Consider the following 20,241-nt stretch of genomic DNA (forward strand, 5'->3'; position numbering starts at 1 on the left):
GGCTGCAGTGCTTGTTGCCTTCACATCACCTGGGGGCACACCAGCCTTCTTGCCAACTCCTCGCCTCCTGCTTCACCTACAGTCTAGTTCCATAGTTGCCCTGCCCCCACCTCCTGTCTGGCTTTTTCCAGTCCAGGCCATTCACTAGCAACACCGCCCCCAGTCCAGCAGAGCCCTGGCTCAGAAACCTCCAGCCACTTCTTAGCATCCACAAGGCAAAATGAACTCTTTAGGCCCATGCCTGGGCTTCCTCCACCATCTTAGGAGCCTCCCTAACCCCTGCCATCAAAATGTACCTCTCCCCCATTCCAAACTCTCCCCAGCATCCTAATGTACCAGCTTATCTGCTTAGAGAGAAAGGGTCAAGTTGGAGTCAATGCTGCCCAGGACTCAGTACACAGATGGTGCTCAAGTGATGCCTGTAAAGTCCAAATTTCCAGCCCTTGGGCATGACTGCTCCTTGATGAAGGGAGATGAGAGGAAGTCAGAAAGCTCCAGAGAGACAGGGAAGTTGAGAGAGACAGGGAAGATAAAGCAGAATGCCTGAGACAAGAGACCCAGGGGCCTGGAGACAATGGCAGAGGGAAAGGGAGAGATCCAGAGATGAGGATGGGTCTGGAAGGAAGGGACCTTCATCCAGAGTTGGAGACCCAGGGAACAGACCTCAGGGACACCAGAGAGAGCCAAAGTGTGCCTGCTAAGGCACTTTTTTTTTTTTTTTGGTTAAGCAAACAAGGTCCCTATGATTTATGTTTTGTCAGGATGAACTTTCCATATCAGGAGTTTATTTCACTGAGCAACCAATCCTGGTAAAAACACTGGAACATGTTAAAAAGGAACAGGGAGGGGGGGGAGGAAAGTCAGACAAAACAAAAAGGAGAACGTTTGCCTCCAGGTCGGTCAACATGGGTGACTTAGCACAGGACTGCTAGAACAATCGTCCCACCCCTTCCGCCCCTAGCTGGTGGTTCACCGAGGGCCAGGTTTCAGGTGCGAGAGGAGAGAGAGAGACTGGACAGAGAAGAAAGGAAAAAGTCCACTGGTGGAAGGAGGCCGAGCTGGGGACTGAGAAATAGCCTGAGTTTTGGGGGCAAAGGCCCTGGGGCAGTTCTGGATCCAGCCTGACTACGAGTCACTAGCTGTTAAGGCAAGTCAAGACAGAGTTGCAAGTCACCAAAGAATCGACCCCTGAGCTCCTGCCATGGGCCAGAGCCTCCTGAAACCAGGGACACTGCCAGGACGCAAGATGGGGGGCAGATGGCCTGGCTGTAATTTATACCAGGGTTCTAATTGGCTACCAACTCAGCCTCCCAACAAGGTGGTCGACAACACCTGCCCACAGCACGTGGGAGGCCACAGTCCCCGCGTTCAAGTTGCGTACAAAGTGAGGGCCACGCTGGACACCAGAGCAGCCCACTCTGTGAGTAAAAGCTCACAGGATTTTACTCTTTATCATAACGCTCCAAAATCACATGGTGTTCATGATTTGAATTTTTCTTTTATTTTCTGAAATGGAACCATTGTACATTGTACAAACCATATCTACTGATGGAATAAATAAGTGAAAAATTATACTGCTGTACAACACACCAAAAAAAAAATCGTAAGAAAAAAAACCAATTAGGTAATGGTGAATAAAAAGGTCTTTATATCTCTAACCAGGTCCTTGGCTGATAATGGAACATTCCAAACCATGACATCGTTGGTAATGGGAGGTCACCACCTGTGAGTCAGTCTTCCGCCTTCGGGTTATGGGTGTAAGTGCCAGCACTTTGTGGAATGTGTAACCGCAGCATCCCCAACTTCAAGTTTTGCGGGGAGTTAAGTTTGCCCTGGGAGCCCTTTAGGCTGCGGGGCCTGGTGTTGGCGGAAGGCATTCGCTTAGGACCCCCGCCTCTGGCTCGGCCGGCTGAAAGGTCTTAGATTCCTTGGTGGGAGAGGGGGCGAGGGGCGCAGGATGGCGTGGGGAAGGGCGGCAGCCCCGAGGAGCGGGCCGCACCGGGGAAGGAAGCTCATGTGGGTTTTTGCAGTCTCGTCATCCCGCGTGGAAGGCCTTCCTGGCCGGCGTGGATGGGGGCGCAGGGCCGCTGGCCGCTCTGCCTGGCGTGGCCGTGGTGGGGCCCAGTCGGTCCGGACCCCTGGCCCGTTTCCTACCTTCAGGCACTTCAGAGAAAAACTAACGACAGCCTCGTATCCTGGGCGTCCTCTTTCGTTCACCCTCAACCGTGTCCGCTCCCCTTGCCTGTCGAGGGGACCCTGCTGTTTCCACGGATGCCTGTGTTGTGATTCGTCTTCGGCTGTCTTGCTTGTCACCTCTCGTTTCCCAAAAAAATAAAGAGGAGGAAATAGATATCCAGATTCATCTTTCATCCAAATGGAGTTTTGCTGCAAAGAAAGGAAGTTAATTCTAACTCTATAGGATCTGGAGGTAAAGCCGCCTTGAGATATGCTGAGAGGTAACACAGAACACAGTTCTCCGCAGAACTGACTGCCTGAGGGGCAAAATTGATAAGGATTTTTTAAGACAGAAACCTTTCGGCATCGCTAACTTCAACATGACCATTTTCAAAGTTTGTGTGTGTGTGTTTTTTCCCTTCCCTTGCTTCAGGAGACATGTTTGCATGAGGTATTTGAAATTCAGGAATATTTTGATTCTTCTTGAAGTGCAGGAAATAGATTGGCTCCCTTCAAAAACAAAGAAGAGCCTCACCCTCAGAAACGCTTAGAAAATGGAGTCTGGCAGACACTCCCTGTGGTGGTCAGGAGAGAGATCCACACGTGAAAGGTGGTACTTGAATATATGCACCAATTAGCCGAAACAGAAACAAAAACGAACCAACAGAAAAAAACAAAAAAATAACCAACAAAACCCGGAACCCGCCCCCCTCCCTCACACAACTCAAAGGGAGTTGGAACTCCAGTGCAGTAAAGAAAGCTCAGGAGAAGGGTTAAGGGTCTGAGGAGTCCGTATAGGAATTAAGAGCAAACCAGGCCTCAGAACCAAAGAGTGAGGCAGTTCATCCAAGGTGGGGGGCGTGGGGAGAAGAGGCGCTTCTCCGTTTTAGTGACAGGAAGCTGTCCCAGTGCAGGCAGGGGATGCAGGCGGGGGAGGGGCCCCAGGGCCCCCTTTCTGGAGGAGTGCAAAGCTCTCCAGTTTCTCAGGGGCCTCATTTCTGGCCTTCAAGTTCCAACCCTTAAGGCCTGCTCCCCCATGGGAACCCTCGGAACATCCCGGGAAAGAGATGCAATCCAACTGTTGGCTCCAGGAGTCAGAACAGTGTGCAGAAAGCCGGTGGACTCTGGATTTCGGCCGACTGCAACCTCACCACCCCCGCGGGTGGGGCCGGGTGGGGCCAGGTGGAGCTGGGGAGGTAGACTAGGGCAGCAGGTGACTGTGGATTTGAAATCCAAGCGACGTCCTGTGAGAGAAAGTTCAGCACCAGCTATTCCTGCCGTCTGCTCCCAGCCTCCTCCGACCCTTTATCGTCTTGAGGAGACCATCCTGCCATCAGCCGCAGAAGCCAGTCTATCCGTCTTGTCTTCGGAGGTGTGGGAGGTTGCCATATGGGGGAGGGGGAGGGGCTGAGGGGGGAAGTGCCAGAACAATCCAAGGGCTCTGTATGTCCCTCTGGGCAGCTGTGGGCTTGGAAACACCAGTTCAGATGCCTCAGGCAAGCCCTGGGGACAATGCCCAGACATCTGAGACTCCTCGGACCCTGGAGGCTAGCACTGTCCCCAACCAGGGCTCAGGGTGTATCCTGCAGCCTCCCAGCTGCACCTAGAAACCAGGTGGCCAGGGAGGTCCTGCTCTTCTGCAGCCTCAAGCTCTCCTTCTCCCTGCCTGGTCCACTCCAGCTGAAGTCCTGGGGCAGGGAGGAGAAAGACTCGAGGACCAGAGCAATGGCTGCCTGAACTGAACCAAGAGGGCACTTGTAAGGGGAGATGCAAAACAACCAGGAAAACATGCCAGAGGTCACCTCAAGGGCACAAGGCACAAAAAAAGAAAGCGGAAGGAATATCGGTTGAACAGTGAAAAGCCCCGATGAAAAAGTGAATTCCTGATCAGTACCACCCTCAAATAGCTTATATCATTAAATAGAGGAGTGGGGAGGAAAAAAAAAAAAACAATACAGCAGCAACACAAATGTAATCTTGGCTTCAGAGACAGTGTCCAGACGCTCCTGAGCTGTTGACCCCGCCTTCCCCAGGACAGTCACTTCAAGATTCGAGTGTTTTGCTTCACAGCAGAAAGTTCTTCAGTGTCTGAGAAGTTACGCCGTTCTAGGTTTTCTTGGATTTGCACTTGGTAAACTTGTTAAGTTAGTAGTTCCCTTTGCACCCGACAGGGATCTGCTCGGGTGAGGTTGTTCAACAACAAAGCCTGCTGATGGATCCCCCGTGAGACGTGGATCAGAGGACTGAGCTCGGCGTCTACATCTCCTCGGAGTTCTGTTGCGAAGCCTCCAGTTTCATCTTTTTGGAGGGTGGCACTCCTTCCAGATCCTTGGGGTTGGGGGGTGGGGGAAGAGGAAGAAAAGAGAAAAGCAGGTTGACATCCCGGGAGAGCAAATCGGGTCAGCTGGGAGGTTACAAGTCGAGGGTGGGCGTCTGAGGTTCTGACCCCGTGGCCCAGGCATGGACTCGAAAGGGTTCACGGACCCACTGGGAGCCTCACACCCGAGCTACTCCTATGTCCACCAAGTTACCTGTGTCTTCCAGTTGCTCACTAACTGCAGGGTAATCATACACGCAGTTTTATGGTTACTCTCCAAGACAAAAGGTTAGACCAAACTGGCCGTGTTGACAATGGCTCACCCAGGGCTCAGCACAGGTGCCTGGCCTGGGGCAGACACCCAGCGTTTATGGAATACAAACACGTTGGTTATTCTTGGGGAAGGGTCTGTAGTGCCACCAAATTCCCAAGAAGTCCCAGCACTCACACACATACACAAAAAATGTTTGACACACTCACCTACTTCTCCCTAGACTTCCTTGCTCTATCATCTCAGCCAGCTCCAAACTACCCATCCCCCGAGTCCACCTCCTAACATCACCCATCCTAACCAGTGCTCCCACGGCTGGCGACGGCCCTGCCATCTGCCTGGGATACAGCTGGACAGCACCCCGGAGTCCTCCCTTCTCGCCAGGCTTAACCCCATCTCCAGAGACCCTCGGCCCACCCACTGCTGCCCTTGCCAGCCACCCCATGCACACCTGAGCCTCCGTCCCTTGTCTGGCTGGAGCAGCCTGCTCCATGGCCGCCCCACCCAGCCTTCAGCAGAGCTCAAGAGATAGTTTCAAAACAGAGATCATACAGAGCACAACACTGATCTCGGAACAAAACCCCAACTCCTCATCAGGCTGAGAAGGCCTCTCTCCCGCCCCTTCTTCCTCCCCTCCTCCTTGTCCGCCTGGCTCCAGCCTCCCTGGCCTTCCCTTCTGTTCCTCAGGCTGGCTTCTGTCTCCTGGCCTGCGCACCCTTTTCTCTCAGAAAGCCTGCCCTCGCTGCCCTCATTTCTCACCCTTCCAAGTCCCGCTCTCATCTCACTCTTCCCCGCCCACACCACCTAGGAGGGTTTCTTTGCATCACCCTGCTCCCCTTCTCCTATGGCTCGAACTGCAATCCACTTGTGTCTGCTGGCTCCTGGCTGTGTTTGCGCCTCCCTGAACCCATGCTCCCTCTCCCCATGAAGACAGGGACCGTGTCAGTTGGCTCACACTGTCTCCCTAGGACCCAGCTTACTGCCCAGTACACAGTGGAGGCCCAACAGGTGCTAAACAGAGACCCCCAGGCCTTGATGGATGATGTGAGTGAGTTTCCTGAGAGTTGATATGACAGGAAGGCAGGAAGAACTGCCCCTGTCTTTCCCCTGCCTTTTCCTCGTGAAAGTGATAAAAGCTCGGTCTCAACGTAACAGGACCACGTGGGTCGCTGTGCCTTCTGAGGAAGGGGGATGCCATTCAGGCCAAGCGTCCACAGAGCATTTGCATGGGGGGGGGGGGACAGTATGTGAGCTTGGCAGCGGACTCTGGAAAGAGGACAGCTGTCCTGTGAAGGAGAGGGAGCGAGAGGGAGTGGCTGAAAAAGGGGATGGGGAACCTTTTTTCTTTTTTAAATCGGCAAGGCTGAACGTCAATGTCAAGCTCTCTGCTTCAGGGCAACGCATGCTCTGTCTTGCTCACAAACTGAGTGGCTCTGGAGACAAGCGGCATGTCTATGTGAGTGCGAAAACTGTGGAAGGGTACCCATTTTAGGTCTGGGTCCCTGGACATGGGAGTGGAGGTGGGGGCGTGTCAGAACGGAAGACCCCTGGACTTTCCAGATGCCGGCAGGGAGCACCAGATACCCCAGGGTGTGGATCAGCATCTCAAGCTGATCTTTCCTCCTCTGAGTTCAAGAGGCCAGGAGACGCCAGCTGCCATCCTGGCTTTTACCAATTCTATCTGAGGGTTGGATTTGTATTGTAATCAAATGGGCTCATGCTCCATTGGAGGCCCAGCCTTGTGTCTCACGCTGTGAGAACGTTTCTTTATTCTCTATGTGGATCTGGTCAACGTACTTCAACAGCTGTGCGTTTAACATACCAGGCTGTGCATCTGCCACTCCGCATTTATTAAACCCTTTCAAGACACTCAAGTTTTGGCCGGTTTTCTGCCATGGCAAACACGTCTTTCGTTGACACTGTCCTGTCTTTGGGTCCCTGGAGGAGTCTTGGGTAGGACAAGGGGTTGCGGAGCCAAGGGTGCCAGGATGTGAGGGTCTGAGAGTCTCTCCCCCTTGAGGAAGGCCTGGTTGAAGGCTCCCTAGAGTACAGATCAAGCTGTTCCCCCTTCTCTGCTGCTACTTGTTTTCGGTTTCTCCCCAGGTGTGAAAATACTCAAGTGGAAATAGTCTTAGCTGCAGTTTTGATACCCCAGAGTCCCCAGACCTCTTTGATGAGCACAGAGGATGTGCAGTAAAAATCACAACGGAAGCCAAGGCAACGCTGAGGCCTCTCCTGTGTCCAGCTCTGTGTTAAGTGCTACCCATATTCTCTCTTCGTGTCCGTGTTTTGGCCCCAAGACAGTCCTGTGATCTCACTGTGGCAGCAAGAGACACTGAGGCTCGTGTGTGTGTCAAGCGGAGGATCTGGGATTCGAACCAGGGACATCTGCTCCCATCAGCAAGGCCACCTACATCTGCACTGTCTGATTCGGACTAGATTCTGGCAAACAGTGATAACCTGGAAAGTGGACCAAATAGTGGGGAGCGTGGTCAGGTGCAAAATTCCAAAGGATGGTTTGTCCAGCATTTAGGAGTCTGAAGACCTAACTTCCCAGCTCTAAGGGAAGTTGACTTTGGGTCACTGAGACTGGGCAGTGCTTTTGTGGACCCGAATAAACAAAGTGATGAAGCTAAGGCTGGGATAAAGGACTGACCCCAAGGGGGAACCTGTGTGTCTCCTCCACCACAGGCCCAGTGACCAGACCAGCTACAGAACACTCAAGGATCCTGCTCAATGAATACCAGACAGTTCCAATCATCTAGAGAGCAAACGAGAAGACAAAAACAAGAAGACACCTTTCAACGTACCCCCGACACCCCAGCAGGCTCCTGGCTGAGCTGGCTGCCCCTCTGAGACCTCGATCGAGGTACCTGAGAGATTGTGGATGTCTCTGCAGCCAGGCCCGCATCTCCAGACGGCTGCCGTTCGACTTGCTCTGAACTGTTCATCGAGTTTTCCATTGAAGACTGTGAATTCTGCTCGTCGGAAGCATCTGAGGGAAAAGCAAGACGACAGAAGCTGTTTTCAGACACGGGCGATACGGAGCCAGATGAACCACTTACTAAAAATACCTGGAACTGGGTAAGTTGGGAGGCCAGGAGGTCTGTCAGGACTGCAAAGAGCTGGGGGGCTTGGGAAGCCTCCTGCTTATTTTTTAAGGATGTCATTTTAAGCAGCCAGGCCACACTCTGGCACTGGGGACTCTGACCCTTTCCCTTGCACACCTATTACCTGCTGAGTGCCAGGAGAAGCCATGTAAAGGCTTTATGCTGCGTGCATCTGGTGCCCTCTAGTGGACACAGCATGCTCCAACCATCATGGCTGCAGGCCCCTCCCTCCTTCCATTAGGGAATGCGGGGGGAATTCACAGAGGGAACTGCCCCTTTGTAAACATTTCTCTTAGTAATATGGATATTTTTCTGATTGCCACTGCAAGAACCAAAAAATACAGGGGGGAGGGGAATGAAATCAGCAACTACCTCATGTCACCCACGGCTGCCACGCCACTAACATTTTAGGGGATCTAGCCCTATTTTTCCAGATGTTTCTCCCTACATGCACTTATAGTTCTGCATTCTCCCCAAATAGGGATCTCACAATATTTGGGAAGAATTCTGCACGTCTTTAAAAATTCTATAAATATGAGAGCTTACAAGATGGCTGCACAGCATTCTATCAGGCTGTCACTTACATTTAATGAATCCCTGTTTTGCTGGTCATTTGGGCTCTGTCTCATGCACCGGTCTCCCTGTTCCCCCTACCACGTTCCATTAGCAGAAGGAAGGTGCAGATCTTAGCAGGCTGTGTGAGGTGGTGCTGCTTTGGAAAGAGGGAGCAGCCGTTGCACCTGAAACTTATTTTAGGCACAGAGCACACGGAAGGAGCAGCCACATCCCGCCCAGGGCCCTGCTCTGCTTGCATTCAAGATACCAACAACATATGTCACCCTGATTTGAAAAAAAAAAAAAAAAAAGAAACACACTAAAATATTCAAGAATGTTTTACATTCTGGGGTTTCTGAGACAGAAGCACAACAGAGGGAAAAAATTTCCCAGGTTTAAGTTTTCTCTTTCTATCTTTTTTTTTGGCCATGCTGTGCAGCCTGCTGGATCTTAGCTCCCCAACCGGGGATCGAACCTGCACACCTTGCGTTGGAAACGCAGTCTTAACCACTGAACCACCAGCAAAGTCCCCAGGCTTAATTTTTAAAGCAAGCAAGCAATTAAGAAGAAGGGGCAGGGAGAAGCAGGCAATATTCCAGAACGTGAGCCTGGCAGGGCACAGAAGGATGGGGAGCAGGGTGGCAGGAAGGAGTTGCAGCCTTCCTTCCACAGAGGCTGAGCCCTAATATATCCCTCTCAGCAAAGATGCTCACAGACTCTGCTCCCCCAAACCAGCTGCTCCCCCCAAACCAGCAGCCCTGAGTGCTCAGGGCAGTACCAGGTGACCCGACACCCTGCCACGGTCTGAGCTGGGTTCTCCTGATGCCATCAGGAGGGTCAAGGGGTCCACCACACTGGGACCCCTGGGCTCTTCCTACAAGCTGGTGTCTGGGCGAGGGGGACACAGGGTCTAGAAACAGACTGGGTTTTTTTAATTATTCAATATTTATATATTTTATTTGGCTGCACCAGGTCACAGTTGCAGTGCACAGAATCTTTAGTTGCAGCATGTGGGGTCTAGTTCCCTGACCAGGGATCGAACCCGGGGTACCCAGCATTGGGAGCGTGGAGTCTTAGCCACTGGACCCGCAGGGACGTCCCAGACCTGGTTTCTAATGCTGCCTCTGCTGCTTGTTCCTATGAAGCCGGGTTCCCTGTGTCAGAACCCCCACCCTCCATAAAGTTGAGGTTAACAGCTGTCCTGCTGAGTTGCTGTGAAGATTAAATGGAAAGATGGAAAAAGGACCCAAGCTGCAAAATAATCCCATGTGGGAGTAAGTGAGGGATCATCGAGGGCAGGGAGCCAAACTCCCCACAAACTTGACATTTCTTTGGTATTTCTAGTTTTACCTTTAAAAACCACGTTAATAGCAGTTCCTCAAAAACACACAATTCCTATATGACCCAGCGATTCTACTTCAAGGTGTATCCCCACAAGAACTGAAAACAGGTTCTCAAACTGATGTGTGCAAACAAATATTCACAGGAGCATCACCCACGATGGCCCATATGTCCATTAACAGATACGCAGATAAACACAATGTGGTCCACCCACACAACGGAGTATTATTCAGCCATGAAAAGGAATGAAGCACCGACACAGGCTATTATGCGGATGAACCTTGAAACCGTGATGCTGAGTGACAGCTGTCAGTCAACAAAAGACACCGGTTACATGACTCCATTTCTATGGAAGGACCAGGAAAGACACATCCAGAGAGACATAAAACACAGATTGGTGGAGGCCAGGGATAGAGGAATGGGAAATGACAGCTGAAGGGCACAGGGTTTCCTGTTAAGAGTGATGAGAACAGTTTGGAACTAGACAGAGGTGGTGACTGCACAACATTATGAATGTGCTAAATGGTACTGAATTGCTCACTTTAAAATGGTGCCTTGCATGCTATGGGAATTTCATCTCAATTTAAATAAAAGAAAAATAAATCCATGTTAACTTTATATTCTAGTTCATAAGTTTGCTTTAACAAACCTTTGCAGTTGCTATTGTCCTCCTTCTCTCCTGACTACAGACCTCTTTTTTTTTTTTAAAAAAAGAAGCACTTATTTTTTTGGCTGGTGTAGGTCTTAGCTGTGGCATGTGGGATCTAGTTACCTGAGCAGGGATCAAACCCCAGCCCCCTGCAGTGGGAGCACAGAGTTTTAGCCACTGGACCAGGAGGGAAGTCCCGACAGAGCCCTTTCTGCCCTACATGGTGAGCTTTGCAGAGAGAATAGGGAGGTGGGAGCCCAGATGCAGGCTTAGAAATCATGAAGATGGCAAGTCACCCCCAGAGTGGGTCCAGAGTCACGCTGACCCCTTGTTTGGCCCAAGAGCACAGCGGGAAATGGCCTTGGAGCTGGCCAAGCGTTCCAGGCGGGCCCCGCTGCTGCAGCCTGGTTCTTTCAGCCCAAGGCACTGGAACTCACCCAGGGGAAATTATTTTCCAAGGGCCTAAATTTAGTCCAGGGACTTTGGACATTATGTCATTCCCTGAACTCACTTAGCAGTAAACAAGTTCAAAGCAAGGTCAACAGCTGGCGACCAACCTGCCCTGTCCTGCAGGAAGTGGACCCCCACCTGGGGAAGGCCCCTGACAGTGTGCAGGTGGGCCTGGCCCCCGGGGGTGTCTCCCCTGGGCGAAGCTTGGCAACTGTGCCAGCCCAGAGGCCTGGCCTGGCCGGGAAGGGACGCTGGTGTGGTTCCCATGGACCTGTGGCAGTGGGTAGGAGTGACAGGGTCCAAACACAGCAGCCATGAAAGCGCGGACCCCAGACAGAATTCCTGCAGCCGAGCTTCAACCGACTCTTCAGGGCAAAGGAGATGCAGACCCCAAACACGAAGGCAGGCCCAGAAAGCCGGGATATGGCCACACTGGCCCGGCCCCTCAGTGCTCCGCCCTCCCTCTGTCCCGCCCCACCCCACAAGCTCCGCCTCCTTTCCCAGTGACCCGACGCGACAGGCAACTTCTATTCGCAACTTCTATTCGTCTCGAGGAAACAGGAAGGTGCACAGGAGGTCATGCTGCCGGCCTGAGGCCACAAGGCCAGCACGGGTCGGCCCAGATGTGACCAGCCCGTCCTGCGTTCATGGCCCCGTCCCAGCACCTCTCCTCAGGCCCGGGCAGGGGCTCCGTGGGGAGGAGAGGGGATGCCCACGTGCTGTACACGGGAGAAGGCTGCTCCAAAGTCGCTGGGACGGGGTTCTCAATGGGTGGTGGTGTTTTTCCCTGTTCCCCCAGGGGGCATCTGCCCCACCTGGAAACATTATTGGTGTCACTAAAATGGGGGTGGATGCTACTGGCATTTAGCAACAGGGATGTTTCTCAGTACTCCACCATGCACGGGACACCCCCACAGCAAAGAATCACCCGGCCCCACAAACCTACAGAGCCCAGGCAGAAAGGCCCTGCTCCAGGGGAAGCCATTCTGCCCACGGCATGGGCGGAAACGGGGGAGGCCAGTACAGACACTGTAAATGCCCACTGCCCTTTGTCTCCAGAGCCCCCCTCCAGGGCCGCATCCTTCAGACTCATTCACATCGGAGCAAAGATGCAAAGAGACGTGAGTACAAGACGCCTTTCAGCACCATCCATGCAGGAAAAAGAAACAACTCAAATGACCCACCAACACGGGGACTATTTAAATACATCATGGTACAGTCACGGCTCTGAATGATAAGCTGGTAAAGAGAATAAGAAAGACCCGTATGTCTTAATGTGGAACTATCTCCATGGTGACTGTTAAGTGAGAGTGTTCTAAAACGGGAGGTAATCATCTCACATAGATGCTTCTAGGTACAGACTACCTCTAGAAGGCCACACAACAGACCCAGCAGTGGTGGTCTGTTAGGGCACCTTAACCTGCATCCTAATTCAGATCCTCCTGGCACATGGGCACATTCCCCTGACCTCCCCAGGTACTGCCCTGTGGTCCCTTCTGCCTGGATTGCTTGGTTCCCTCCTATCTCTTCTCATCCTTTAAGCCCAAGTCAGACAGCACCTCCTCCAGGAAGGCGTCCCAGAGGCCCCCAGGTTCCATTTCCCTATTGCATCTGACCACAAAGTCAAGACCCCTTATGTTCCAGGCAGTGCCAGAATGAGTCAGGTGGGCTGTTTAATTCAGACTCAGATAAACTTTGCATAGAAAATCTAAAGGAATATTCTCTTCTTCCTCAAAGACATGTGCATTTCCCCCCAGGCTCTCTACTCTTAGTAGAAAAAAAGGTTTAAGAAACACATTAACTTTCTTTTTAAACCAGTAACAAGGAAAACAGCAGCGATCACAGGGTAAAACATGATCGCCTTTGGCCTTGGTGGTGGGGAGATGATAGGGAGTGGTGGGGAGTATGGTAACTGGAGTATGCAGGTCCCCTGGGCCCTCCCTGGAGAGGCAGCCACATCTCTGCTCTAACTGGTTGCAGCTCTATGGAAATGCAGGCTTCTCCTTTCAAGAGAAGCTGGAGATCGATCTTATTTTAAGTGAGACTGCTCAATTTTTAAATTCTGCCATCAAGTTCCAATTAAAAATAAAAACAGCACGGGGCTTTGGGGCCACACCCGCACGCCACACGCTGGATCTAGTCTGTCTGCAGCCTCTGTGGACTGTAATTCTCAGCTTCAACGCCTGTCTTGCCCACGAGCTCTTGGGAGTCTGGAGTGGGACTGGGCCCTGCCTGTCACCCGGGATGGGCAGGGAGCTTCTCACAGGGCTAACGAGTGAAGTGTGTGGCAGAGACCGGAACCAGATGTGAAGAAGCTCTCCAGCAAAGGACGGCCTTCTCCCCAGGAGACGTACGCCCTCCCCAAGCACCGAGAAGCCAACAGCCTTGCCCCACCGGTAAGAGCACATCACCCCGAGCCTCTTCCTGGAACCCCAGACTGCACTCGGGCATCTGCCGGCACCCCAACCAGCTGGCCCTGCCCCTCCACCTCTCTCCCATCACAGATGACGGTAAGGTCAATCCTCCAGGAACCGGGAGTCATTCTCAAGTCCCCTCTCTCACAGCCCACGCACCATCCATCAACACACTCCAAAACACACCTCAGTATTAGACAATCGGGAACCAATGCGCATTTTCTGAGGTGCAATAATGCTCACTGTGATTATGTAAGGGAATGTCCTTGTTTTTAAAAGATGCACAGTGAAGTGTTTAGAGATAAGACGTCACAAAGTCTACAACTTAACGTCAAATGGCCCCAGAAAAAAATATTTTTAGGCAAAGCAAAAACAAAACTAAAAAAACCCCCAACAAAAAAACAAAAGACTCCAAACATTAAATATCAACAATTGACGAATTCGACTGGTGGGTATACAGGAAAGTATTACACTATTCTTTTAATTTTTCTGCATATTGGAAATTTTTCATTTAAAGAGAACCTAGGGACTTCCCTGGCGGTCCAGTGGTTAAGACTCCATGTTTCTGATGCAGGGGGTGTGGGTTTGATCCCTGATCGGGGAACTAAGGTCCCACAAGCCATGCAGCATGGCCCCCAAAATAAAGAAATAAACATAGAGAACCCAGAAATCTCAAAATAAACAAACCTATACATATGTATAGGGCTTCCCTGGTGGCTCAGTGGTAAAGAATCTACCTGCCAGATTCAAGAGTTGGGAAGATCCCTTGGAGAAGGAAATGGCAACCCACTGCAGTATTCTTGACTGGGAAATCCCACGCACAGAGGAGCCTAGCGGACTACCCATGGGGTTGAAAAGAGTCAGACAAGACAGTTTCTAAACAACAAGAATAGGAGCTCTAGACATTACCTTTCTCTACCGTTATCTTCTAGGGGCCAGCACTTGGCAGGACGTCCTTAAAGTCCCTTCCAGCTGCCTGGCTGAAAGCTGGCTATAGAGAGGTCTCTCTTGAGCCCTACCCTTGAGGGCACATACCTTCGGCCCCGGGGAGCTCCTTCCCATCGGCCTGGGCCTCATCCACCTTGGCGTCGGTGCCATCGCCGGGTGCAGCTGAATTGGGTTCGGGAGCAGGGCTGGAGTTGCTGCTGTTCTCCTGTTTGATGGGGGAAGCGTCTGCGATGGAGCTCTGGTTGCTGTTATCATCTGCATGGGGAGGGAACAGAATCACAGCGGGAAATGCTGTGGCTGCTGAGAACAGAGGGGTGGGGGGCTCAGTCCCCCAGGCCTTGTTGCCCACAATCCCTCAGGATGCTCTCCCTGGAAAGATGACTCTGCTTCCTCCCGAGACCTCTGAGCTGCCCACCAAGGGCTGGCCCCAAGTGTCCTGCGCAGGCTGGAGACTCGCTTGACCTCCCCCTGCAATGCCGGCTCCTTGAAGGGGCTCCTGTGTAAGAGTCAGCCAGCCACGGACGGTGGCCCAGCACACTGAAGATCTCTGGGGGTCATGAGAGTTTCATTCTGGGTGAAGAAACCAGGTATCTCGTGGGCCTGGTTCTGAAGCAATGCAGAGGCTGGAGCCTGGTCCCACCAGGCAGCATTGCCAAACTGTTTCATGGGATCTGATTCAGCCCTGGACCAATTGCACTTGATACAAAATTAAAGGGAGAGACAGAGAAACAAGTTCACAACAGAGAGTGGATATTTTACAGGACAATGGTCCCAGGCTTGCCAACAAGTCAATGCCATTAAAAAAAAAGAAGAAGAAAAAGGGTACTTCCCTGGTGGTCCAGTGGTTAAGAATTTGCCTTGCAATGTAGGGGATCAGGTTCAATCCCTGGTTGGAGAAGACCCCACATGCCTCGGAGCAACTAAGCCCCCCTACTGTATTGAGAGATCCTGAATGCTGCAACTGACACAGCCAAATCAATCAATCAATATTTTTTAAAAAAGAGAAATGGGAAAGATCATTGTCATATTACAGATTAAAGAAATTTTAAAGACCTAACAACTAAACATGACGTGTGGGATTTATCTGGGTGCTGTTTTGAATGCACCAGCTCTGAGAGACATTTGGGAACAACTGGGGAATTGAATACAGTCTGGAGTTTCAAAGTAAGGAATTAATTTTGTTAGGAGTGATAATGGTGCAGTGGGTAGATAGAAATGTCATTTATCACTGACACATGCTGAAGTGTTTAGGTACAGACTTAAGTATCATGGTGTGGGGGAAATGTACTTTAAAATCTAGCACGGGCTGCATCCAATTGTCACAATTCCCTAAATTTTATACTCAAAAGCTGTGCAATTTTGAATTTGTAAACTGTATTTCAATTAAAAAAAACTTAACACATTTAAAAAATAGGTGAGGCAAATGTGGCATCATCATATGAAAATCTAGGTGGGCAGGCATATGGATTTCATCAAACTATTCTCTCTACTGTTCTCTGACATTTTTTTTCATACTAAAAAGGAAAAAGGGAAGAGAGTTCATTGGGCAAAAAGGGCACTAGGGGTGGAGCTGGGGGTCCTAGGGGTATACACCTGCCTGCCCTGGACACCTTTCTTGGGCACAAAGAGTCATCTTCTTTTCTTTTCTTTCTTTATTTTGCTGCACCACATGGCTTGTGGGATCTTAGTTCCCTGACCAGGGATTGAACCTGGGCTGTCAGTAGTGAAAGCTCAGAGTCCTAGTCACTGGTCTGCTGAGGAATTCCCCACAATCTGTCTTTTCATACTGTTATTCCTTGAGGGGGAGCACCGTTCCTGGAGTTACTGCAACACCAGGCTGATGTGTGGAGCGGACAGAGCAAGTTGCTAGCCCAGCACCTTTCTCCAAAGATGCATGGACTACACTGTCCTCGGATAGAGATATTAAACTGAGAAGAACAGATACCACACTTCGTTTCAGCCAACAGGCCGAGAAGCGATCAGAGAGTCATTTTAACCTACAGATACCCACGTGATCATTTCAAAAATATTACTACAGCTTTACCCTGCTTTTCTGGGCCATGCTGTGCTCCTGGGACCAAAGCCATTTTTGTAAAAATGAGAGAGAGAGAAACAGAGACACACACAGAGAGAGGGAGAGGACAGAGGAGAAGCAAGCACATCAACACGTCCGGGGCACCGACTACATGCTGGGCATCAGGCCAGGACATCTACAGTCATCTTGTTTAATCTCAGAAACCTCCCAGGTGGGGAAACTGAGTCTCAGCAGCAGAGCCCATGTTGGTCTGCCCAGCCCTCAACCCCGAGCCTTTCCTCTGCTTCCACCTGGTGAGGCGGCACCAGGCAGCCCCGCAGCCCTGACTTGGTAAATTGCACCTTATTTTAAGTGTACTCTGGGGCACTCATTACACAAAAGCACCCTCTTGTGAATTCTGGGACTTAAAAAAAAAAGATGTAAACTCCCCCTGGTTTACCTTTCGAGAAAAATCTAAAGTTCCTCTCTATGCCAAGATATATATACGGGAGTGTGTGTGAAAAGCACAGAACGCAAAGGCACAACCTGTGGGTGCTTGCACGGGATCATGCTGATTAAGGACAGTAAGCACTAATGTTTCACGAGTCAGCTGCCCTGAACCTAGCCTGGTAACCTGGTAACGGCATGACCCTGATGCTTGGGTTGACCCCAGTTGGATCCTGGAGACTCAGAAACAGCTGGATGCAGAAGCTCTGTCCCCTCACTTCCTCCTGGGTCCATCCACCTGCCTGGAGCATTCCAGATAATTCTAACCAGGCCCACAACTTTCCATGAGCTTTCAGGCTTCCAGGCTTCCACGACCTGTGGTCAGACTTGGGTCTTTCTTGACTCTTTGCAACCCCACGGACTATACAGTCCATGGAATTCTCCAGGCCAGAATACTGGAGTGGGTAGCCTTTCCCTTCACCAGGGGATCTTCCCAACCCAGGGATTGAACCCAGGTCTCCCGAATTACAGGCGGATTCTTTACCCGCTGAACCACAAGGGAAGCCCTTCTTGGCTGCACAGATACTAAAATGGAAAGTGAGCATGGTTCCTGAGTCAGGGACCTGGGTTGCTCGGCATTCTGGATTTTTCTGGGGAGTTAAGTCTGGGCTAGTGGACATAAACTTGAATTCTCCAAAGAACCCCAGATGCCAGCACTGACACGGATGAACTTCCTAACTCTAGGCAAGTTACTTCACCTTCTTGAGCCTTGATTTCTGTACAAAAGGGGCTCATTAACAGGACTGAATGAGGTAATGCCTCAAATGCAAGATGCTTGCTTGGCACACTGTGATGGCTTCTGAAATGTTAGCTACTGACACACCCAGGCCTTTAAGGGACTATCTTATTCAATACTCATAACGACCTTGTGAAGTAGGTATTACCATCCCTGTGTGACAGGTTAAAAACAAACAAACCCAAGGCTACATGTTCAATAACTAGCTCATGATCATCTAGGGGCAATCCTAGAAGAGTCACATTAGAATCCAGGTGGGATCTTGCTCTCTGCTCTAAAGGTTCTCACCTCTAATTCTATGAATAAACTGAAACCAAGCCAGGCCAGGGCTCTCCTTGGTACGCAGAGAGTAGGGATGCTGACCAGCCCCAGGGAGACAGGGTATGCCCCAACTCAAATACCTATTTCTTTGTTTTTTTTTTTTTGTAAATTAAGTTTTAATGGAACACAGCAAACCGCCCCCCCCCAATCTGTTGACTGTTATCTACGGCTGCTTTCCACACCACCATAGCACAGTCTAGTAGTTATGACAGAAACTCTATGGTCTACAAAACCTAAAATGTTTACATCAGCCAGCACTTTACAGAAAAGGTTTGACGACCTTTGTTCTAACCCTCTGAAACAATGTTAATATATTAACTACATTTTCAAAGGTATGTTCTAGACATATTTCTAAAGTGAGAATCAGACTATAAATACAACTATATATTTTGCTGAGCTCCCTTACCACTATACCATCAGCATTTGTGCATGTAATTAACATTCATTATGAAAGATAGCCAGAGGCCAACATTTTTTAAGCTAGTATATATTGTACCTTTTAAATATGTCATCATCTATGTAAAGAATCCTTATTTATTCTACTTTCTGACATTTAGTTTTAATTTTTATTCCTAGATAATGCTGTGGTGAAAATCTTTGTTAATACAAATTAAAAAAAAGTATTATTTCCTTCGACTAGGTTCCTTAAGGAAAAATTATTGAATCAAAGGGTATCAACATTTTTATGACCCCTGATAAATATACTGAGATTTTAAATCATTGTTTGCCAAAACTCTGGGCCTCTACCAAGACTGTATAACAACATATGGATAAACCTCTAATTCTATGAATAAACTGAAACCAAGCCAGGCTAGGGCTCTCCTTGGTACGCAGAGAGTAGGGATGCTGACCAGCCCCAGGGAGACAGGGTATGCCCCAACTCAAATACCTATTTCTTTGTTTTTTCATATTTATTTGGCTGTGCCGGGTCTTACTTGTGTCTTATGAGATCTACTTCCCTGACCAGGGATCGAACCCAGGCCTCCTGCTTTGGGAGTACACAGTCTTAGCCACTGGACCACCACGGACTGTTTTTGAAAATGAAATGCATCTTGATTATAACTGTATAGCCAGTTGAGGTACACGTGTGTGTTGTGTGTCACCTTCTTGACATGTTAACCGTCAGCAAACACCCCCTGTGCTTTTTTCTGAAGTCAGTCTGGCAACCAGCAAGAATCCTTGCCCTCGGAGCTTGTAACTGTTTTCCAGACTAGTCAGTTTGTGCAGACAGGGAAGTCTGCCGGCCTCCCTTCCCCCAGTTAAGACAGTCCTGGGCCTGGAGGGTTAGGAACTAGATCCAGCCAATGTTCCCTTTTGATTTATTTGTTGATTTATCTAATACCACTATGTTGTGCAAAAACAAAACTCGGGTGGTCAGAAGGACAAAAGACACAGAAACTGGGATCGAGATGGAGAATGGCAAGCATTGGGAGCTCTGAGACCAGTAGGGCAGGCACGGGCACAAAACAGGAGGGGAGCCTGGTGGGCCTTGTGGGGCTGGCTCTCCCCGCAGGGACAGCTGCTTCTGCTCCAATGGGCTGTGGCCGCAAGGATGCACACGCCCAAGGACTGGCAGATCCGATTCCTCAGAGGAAGGGAGAAAAGCAGATCTCTGATGGTTTATAAATATCAGAAACTCAATTTTTCAGCCACTTCCAGTTCAAATCTCTGCGGTTAGAGGTCAGGTGGTGGTTCTCCTTGATGGGGTGGGGACGGCCAGGAAGGAACACCCTGTGGATTGCCAGGAACCTTTTTTTAAAAAATATATATATTCATTTTTATTTATTTGGCTGTGCTTGGTTTTTGCTGTGGCACTCAGCTCTCCGTAGATCTTATAGTTGTAGCATGTGGGATCTAGTTCCCTGACTGGGGATCAAACCTGGGTCCCTTATACTGGGAGCACAAAGTCTTAGCCACTGGGTCACCAGGGAAGTCCCAACCTCCTGTCTTGATTTGGGCCAGTTACAAAAGGGTGTGTAGTTTGTGAACATTTCATGGAGCCATACACTTATGATTTGTGCCTTTACTCTCAGATAAAAAGGTTAAAAGAAAAAAAAAAAATACCAGCAGTGTCAAAACACTTGCAGACTGGTTAAAGCATGGGTCACCAACCCCCGGGCCATGAACCGGTACCTGTCCGTGGCCGCACAGCAGGGGAGGAGTGGCAGACGAATGAGCAAAACTTCATTCTATATTTACAACCACTCCCCATCGCTTGAACTCCCCCTGGTCCGTGGAAAAACTGTCTTCCACAAAACCAGTCCCAGGTGCCAAAAACGTTGGGGACCGCTGGGCTAAAGCATGTCTCCAGCCTGGATCTGATCAATGGGACACTGGTTACAACTTTTGAAATATGACAGCAAGGGAAATTAGGCCATCAATGTATAAGGGCAGGTCCCAGGGTCCCAGAATGATTCACGTGAAGTCAGAAAT

At 50.2% G+C, this 20,241-nt stretch overlaps 1 protein-coding gene and 1 pseudogene across 4 annotated transcripts in view; both read right to left on the reverse strand.

Annotated features, from left to right (window-relative positions):
* Positions 1-2,369: 2,369 nt before the first annotated feature.
* The window catches only part of BCL7A (BAF chromatin remodeling complex subunit BCL7A), a 30,340-nt gene continuing 12,468 nt past the window's right edge, over positions 2,370-20,241 (reverse strand). For 2 of the 4 annotated variants that reach the window (XM_055404821.2, XM_055404823.2), the window contains exons 4-6: positions 14,318-14,485; positions 7,574-7,758; positions 2,370-4,503 (exon numbers count right to left, since the gene is read on the reverse strand). In XM_055404821.2, coding sequence (XP_055260796.1) covers positions 4,432-4,503; positions 7,574-7,758; positions 14,318-14,485 — 425 coding nt within the window. In that variant the 3' untranslated portion in view covers positions 2,370-4,431. The remainder of the gene's footprint in view (positions 4,504-7,573; positions 7,759-14,317; positions 14,486-20,241) is intronic. The other 2 variants (XM_055404822.2, XM_055404824.2) reach the window with 1 other exon arrangement.
* LOC129542919 (U2 spliceosomal RNA) lies at positions 16,030-16,210 on the reverse strand (annotated as a pseudogene).

This window comes from Moschus berezovskii, chromosome 19 (assembly GCF_049115385.1).
Source record: "Moschus berezovskii isolate FMDL1 chromosome 19, NW_MosBer_1.0, whole genome shotgun sequence".
NCBI classification, from domain to species: domain Eukaryota; kingdom Metazoa; phylum Chordata; class Mammalia; order Artiodactyla; family Moschidae; genus Moschus; species Moschus berezovskii.